The sequence below is a fragment of the Pinus tabuliformis genome, chromosome 1_1, assembly GCF_031772625.1.
Source record: "Pinus tabuliformis cultivar Carrire ecotype Pingquan chromosome 1_1, CPIR1, whole genome shotgun sequence".
Classification (NCBI taxonomy): domain Eukaryota; kingdom Viridiplantae; phylum Streptophyta; class Pinopsida; order Pinales; family Pinaceae; genus Pinus; species Pinus tabuliformis.
The window spans coordinates 210,269,342-210,276,308 of NC_142297.1; the positions used below are offsets into that span (position 1 = coordinate 210,269,342).

The window sequence follows — 6,967 nt, forward strand, 5'->3', positions numbered from 1 at the left end:
TCGTTTTATTTTTGGCTTCTCGTTATATGCTCTGTTTTATCTGGATATATGATAACAGGTGGCATATGTAGTACTGGTTTTCTCTATTGATACTCTAAACACTTTGGATGCTCCGTTTTGAAGAGCAATTATGTTAGTTTCTTACTGTGTGCGTGGGCTGTTTTCCTTATGTAAGGAGGCCCATGTGACTGGTTAGTTTTTTATGTTGACTATCTCTGGATATGGCTGCCCTGGCAGCGAACAATTTGCTTTTTGATCAGCACTTGGATGGGGTGTTAGTTGATCCTCCTCAGAGGAGTTCCTTGCCTTCCCCAGGCGTTTCTGTGGCAGAATGTTAACTCATGTGCTTTGTAACTTTTTTTATTGCTTATAGAAAGAGTTCGCTTTTTTCCTTGGAAAAAACAATGTAAAAAAAAAAAAAATAATTCCAATTGTTAAAATGTAATAGTAATATAAAAATGGGGATACAAATAACCCCTCTAATTATCGGACAATTATGATCATCCCTCTCTTAGCTAAGTTATATGGTAGTATTTTGGAAAAGAAGTTAAGCATATGTCTTGAAAGTGAAGGTAAGCAGGCTAAAGGCCAAGCGAGTTTTAGAAGGCATCACTCAACAATAGACCACCTCGTTACACTTAGGATCATTGTGGAGGAATGTCGTAATGATAAATCCAATCTCTTTTTTTGCTTTGTGGACTTTAGAAAGGCTTTCGATATGGTTCCTAGAAACAACCTTTGGAATAGATTAGAAGAGCTAAAGGTTCCTTTCAAGTTGAGAGCTGCTGCTATTAGATTATATGAGAATGTAATTGCCAAGCTAAAGAGCAATGAGGGGTGGTCGAAAGATATTAAGTGTAATATCGGAGTTAAACAAGGTTGCCCCCTCTCCCCTACCCTATTTGGCATTTACATTGACAAGCTCGAAGGTTATTTAGAGGAATCAGGATGTGCTAGCACGATCTTAGCTGGGTTAGTCGTCATTCTTCTTCTCTATGCTGACGATATTGTTCTCCTCGCAAGGTGTCCATCTAATCTTCATAAGCAACTTAGGCTTCTCAAGGATTTCTGCTCTACCATGGGTATGATTGTTAACATTGACAAAACAAAAGTTATGATTATCAAATCCAAGAAGGACACCTACGCTAATTTTATGTATGACAATAATAACTTGGAGGAAGTGTATTCTTACAAGTACCTAGGAATTGATATTCATCACATGCTCAACTAAAACTATAGCATTGAGAAAAGGATTATTGAGGGGTGGAAAGCTTACTTTGGTCTTGAAAATAATTGTAAAATGGCAAACCTCGTAATCTGGATAAAAAGAAGTTCCTCTTTGAAACTTTAGCCAATCCTGTTATCTTATATGGATGTGAGGTTTGGGGTTGCAGCATCTCTAGAGAATCCTGGAGAAAGATTGAGCAAATCCAGAAGCGCTTTATAACGTATAACCTGAAAATTAAAAGCAATACACCCTACCCTATTCTCCTTATAGAAGTAGGTCTTTCCCCTATCGAAAGCCTAGCTATGACTAGGCTTCTGTTGTACAAGCACAAGCTCAATAACATAGGAGATCATAGACTTCCCAAGCTAGCTTTAAATTCCAGCCAAAACCAACTAAGGCTCAAACGGGGGTGGTATAAAGACACGAGGGCCTAGTTAAACCATTGGGAGATCAACGAGAATGATGCATTGAAAAACATTACTAACATTAAAAATATTGTTACTTCTAAGTTCAAAGAAAAAATGTGGTGTGAGAAAGAATTAGAAGCTAAAAGAAAATTAAGTTATTATAAGAAGGTCATCAACCCCACCCCAGAAGATCAAAAGTATCTCTCTGTTTTAGCTAGCTCAAAGAAGAAAATTAATATAGCAAAGATTAGAACGAACTCTAATGAGCTCCACAGTGAAACAGGTCGTTGGGAAGTTCCTAAAACACCATGGATGGAAAGAATCTGCCATCTCTGTGATAATAGGAACATTGAGGATGAAAACCACTTCCTCTTAGAGTGCCCCACGTACAACCACATTAGATCTCAGTTTCATAATCTTTGTCACAATACTGACCTTCCTAGCCTTTTATGATGCCAAAATATAGTGAGCTTGGGAGGCTTCTCTCCAAGCTTTTTGAGCAAAGAAATAAAATCTTAAATCAAACTAAATAATTTGTTTTTTTAGGTCTCATAGAACAAAGTTTAGTCTCAATGGACGTTAACCACCATCATCATCATTATCAAAAATTATTTTAATTAACATTCAAAAAATTATATTAAATAATAAATAAAAAAAGGATTCCAAATAAAAAAACAAAATTATATAAAAAATTAAAAATAAAAAAACTATTTTATTCAAAATCAAACCCAACAAACCATATAGTCCAAATTAAATAAAATAATAAAGAACAAAAAAATATAATCAAAAATATTTTTTTAACAAATACATTAAAAACCAATTTTCAAAAACTAAATATAAATTATTTAAATACATTAAAAACCAATTCTCAAAAAATTCTCAAAAAATCAATATAAATAATTTAAAAGTAATAGTAGACCAGATTAATATACAATGGAAAATTGTGGTGGATTATCCTAATTTTAATCACTTAGAAGTCAATAACAAAGTAATTTAAAAAAAGAAAATTATAAAATTAATATATTTTTAAAATAAAATCATAAAATTCATAATATAAAAAACTCGAAAATGAACATAGTTCTAGTTTAATCTATACATGTGAAATATATATATTTATATATAGAATTAAACGATTCTTATTGTATTTAAATAAAAATAATATTTAATTTAGTTTTTAATTAATTATTATTTAATAATAATAAATGTATATTTAATCTTGTTTTGAAAATGAATCATACGAATTGTGTTAACAATATTTTATCATATATAATTATTACCAAAATATTTATCTTCATATGTTATAATATATTTTAATAATATTTTTAAAAAATATTAATTTATAAAATAAATATGAAATTAATTTTCATTTTAACATAAATAATATTTTTTCATAATTATAATTATTCAGTTAACAATATAAATATTACTAAAATAAAAATAAAATAATATTAATTTAAATATGTTTTAAATTAATATTAATTAATTATTGATAAATATTTTTCGGATTAATCACATTATTAAGATCCGAAAAACATTTATCTACAATATGGCTCACACAAGTCTTACATCTAATTAATCATCATATAAAAACAATTCAAATATTTTATCATCATCTTTGATGCAATTGGACATCACAATTTCTGCTATGGCTACAAAAGGTATAAGCACCCAGTTACAATATACTTGATTCCTTGCAAAATAATAAATTGAGCACACATCATGCCATTCTTTTCATTACAGGTTATTCATAAACATGTATTAAAATTCTACTAGTTTTTAATGTGTTTATCAATATTTGTAGAGTTATAATTTCATTAATGCATAAGACAAGTTATGCCAGCTCTTAAATTTAAGAAGTACAAAATCCAATAAATGACATATACTACCAGATACATGAAACTATTACTTCACAAATATTAATTACAATTATGAGAGCAATTGCAATTATGGATTGCTCTCATAAGCAAAAAGCTTTTGTAGATGAAAATAACAACTTACATTTTAAAATCACAGTATAATGAAAGTTTTAGGTAAAAACCTTGATTACCTCTGCGGGCCTGCGATAGAAACCACCCTGGACACACAATGCTGGCCATGCTTGACACCAGGTTATACAGGGGAGGAATTTTTGAATATATATTTGAAGGGAGGAATTTCAAATCTTATTATTATTATTATTATTTCTACAACTCTAGTGCCCATTTAGTTGATGGGAAAATTACCAGTGATAAGCTATTTGCCCATCAAATTCTTCTGCAGCCTGGGGTCGCTCTCCAACGTCGAGGCCTTCAGAAACGTCCAGCCATTTAAGCCTTCTCAGCTGTGCCAACCCGTGTATGCGCTTCAGGTTAACACATTCATATATAACCAAAGCCTTCACAGATAGCAATGTTCTCATACTTAGCAGCTCCTCTAGTTGTGCGCAGTACCCAATGTCTAATCTTTGAAGTGTTGCTAGCAGTGCTCCAACCTTCACCACATGACGACAACTTTCTATTTGGAGAAGTCGAAGATTGGGGAGAACTATTATTTCAACTTTTGGGAGCTCAAATTCCGAGCAACGACTCAAATTAATATGCTGGAGCTTGGTTAAATTCCCAAAGGAACTTGATAGCGACTGCACTTTTTTGCAACCAGAGAAGTTAATATGGTTGAGTTTGGTTAAATTCCCGAAAGAATTTGCGAGCATCCACAATTCAGAGCAACCACTCAAGTTAATATGTTGGAGCTCGGTTAAATTCCCTAAATAATTTAGGAACATCCGCAATCCCGGGCAGTAATTCAACCCAATACGCTGGAGCTTGGTTAAATTCCCAAAGAAACTTGGCAGCATCTGCAATTTCTTGCAACCAATGAAGTCACTTTGCTGGAGGTTGGTTAAATTCCCAAAGGAATTTGGGAGCATCTCCAATTTATCGCAAAATTGCAACTCAATATGATTAAGGTTGGTTAAATTCCCAAAAGAATCTGGCAGCATTTCCAATAGGAAGAACTTGGAAAAGTTAACCTATTGGAGGCTGGTCACGTTCCCAAGAGAATCTGACAGCGACCTTAAATGACAATACCTTAATTCCAATTATTTCAAGGAGAGCAAATGACAGAACTCACAAATAAGCATCATCAACAACAACACGTAGAGGGAGGAGCATCGATCTCATGGAGGATGAGTTGCTCTCAGTCTTCTCTAGGTATGGTGCGTTACCCTGACAATTGCGTTTACAATTATTGATTTGGCAGAGATGATGTGCAAGTAATTTAAATGTTGTGTGATAAATAGATTAAAAACAGAAACTCGTCAAAAAAGTGTTTTTTGAAAATGTGGTGGAACCCTCTGGCAAAAATGTGGCATACATGAAGAGCCACACTTGGCCTTGAAACCGGGGTAGCCAAGATCCCAAAGCCTCACAACATTCGCTGTCAAAATAAAAGGATTGATAATTCAAAGAGCCACGCAAATCAACATAGTCTCGAGCAATATCGCGCCTGAGAGAATCGCTATGTATATTGGGATTTGTAATGATACGTCTCGACGAACAAGCCATGACGTCTATATTTTAAGTTTCAGCATGTATTTTATGGTTGGTGTAAATTTGTGAACATCTAAACTAGCAATTGTTCCAAAAGGTACAAAGAGAGGCCGATAGGATTATTAAAAATGGTTAATTCGGTATTAGTCAAAACAAAGAAACATAATTTAAACTAAATTGAAGAGAAAGAAAATAGGATCTGCGACTCAACAATTGCAACGAGCTCCTCCCTGAGCCTCCAATTCGTCTTGACGAGGCCACCTTGAGTAACCCAATCGTCTGTGTTCCATATAGAGGAGTAAACACCCATCGGTTGAGTTTGAGGATACGGGACTCCTCTTTTCTCATTGTTGGAAAATATCCGTACGGGCACATCATCTACAAAGAAACTGCTTGCATGCATCAAACATCCAGCTCATCAGACACTGTAATACACAGATTAACTAGGCATGGCAATTATCGTATATATACTCACACAACTTGCTGGCGATTCTAGAGAAAGGAATAGGAATGGAAGTCTGCAGTTGGGTCAAACCATAAGAAAATACGTTGTTCTCTGTTGCCAACTCCTTTTGAATAAACGTTAGTCTGCACAGCGTACGGCTCCCCAAAAGTATTCCCCAAAAATTCAAAGTCGAATTCATCATGCTGATCGCCTTGGGAAGACATCTGCAGTAACCAAGTATAAAGTATGAATTCAATCATTGATCAAACTTAATCAAGAACCCAAGAAATGCAATATAATCCGATCTATTGTATGGCAAATGACAGTTACATAGAATGCAGTAACAGTGCCAGCAGAGTCCCCGGGAACGAGTTTGATCTGCACATTCGCTTTTCCGAAGATGTATGTGCTCTTCGAAGCAAATCCTGCACCTGAAAACAGAGCAACCTTAATGAGACTTGACTTGATGTAAGCAGCAGACGCACAATCAGTAGTAAAAGCATAGAAATGGGATAAAAAATAGAATATATATAAATACCAGAAATGTTATCAAGTTTGAGCTGGAGCAACTCCCCTTGGGACATGACATGATCGACAGCCCAACTGGGGTAGAAGAAATCGTCGAAGGACGCACATTGAGAGCCCACGAGCAGGCTACACAACGTTACAAAGATACAAAGAAGAGCGCAGTGCATGACACGACCCCCTTCTTGACAACCTACGAATGCCATCCTCAAGACCCGATTCGACTGGACTGTGTATCAAGCCAGTGGAAATGAATCAGAGTTCAATGAAGAAATAGCTGTGTGACCGAGAAAATTTATAGGGAATGGTAACTTGACTGGCACTCTGCTAAACTTCACTGCGATCATAAAAATCTACCCCCAGTGGTCCCACGACTCCATTTAAATAATGTTTGTTTGCCTGTACTCACTCACGTATTGCCAGTCTGTCAGTTAATTACCGTAATGGAGACTCCTTTTCTCAAAATTTACCACACTTTTGCCCTTATTTGTCATTTGATATGAGGGCCACTTGGCGGGTAGTTACCTAAAAATGTGCCACGTCTCCGATACTGCTTCGAGCGGAATTATGCAATTGCATTGAAGAGGCAGAGGGAGGAAAGCTTTATAATAGAAACAAGAAGGAAAATTTTGAGTTTTGCCAAAACGAGCACTCCGTCGTTCTTGACTTTCCATGCTTTCTTTATTTTCTGTTTTTTTCCTTTTTTCGTTCACATCCACGGTTGAAAATGTCTCATCTGATCCAACGGCTCAGAGTAAAAGTGTTGACGAAAAGTTGATGCATAGGAAAGGCCTATCGGCCTAAATATAAAATATATTGGCGTCTTGTTATTTTG

The 6,967-nt window shown here is 34.9% G+C and overlaps 1 protein-coding gene across 1 annotated transcript; it reads right to left on the reverse strand.

The window, feature by feature from the left end:
• Window positions 1-5,639: 5,639 nt before the first annotated feature.
• On the reverse strand, window positions 5,640-6,403 carry LOC149212281 (xyloglucan endotransglucosylase protein 6-like). Its single transcript, XM_089390586.1, has 3 exons — window positions 6,146-6,403; window positions 5,938-6,038; window positions 5,640-5,831 (listed from the first exon to the last, which is right to left on the reverse strand). Exons 1-3 carry the CDS (start codon window positions 6,336-6,338, stop codon window positions 5,655-5,657), a joined length of 471 nt encoding a protein of 156 aa, XP_089246712.1. The 5' UTR covers window positions 6,339-6,403; the 3' UTR covers window positions 5,640-5,654.
• Window positions 6,404-6,967: the final 564 nt, after the last annotated feature.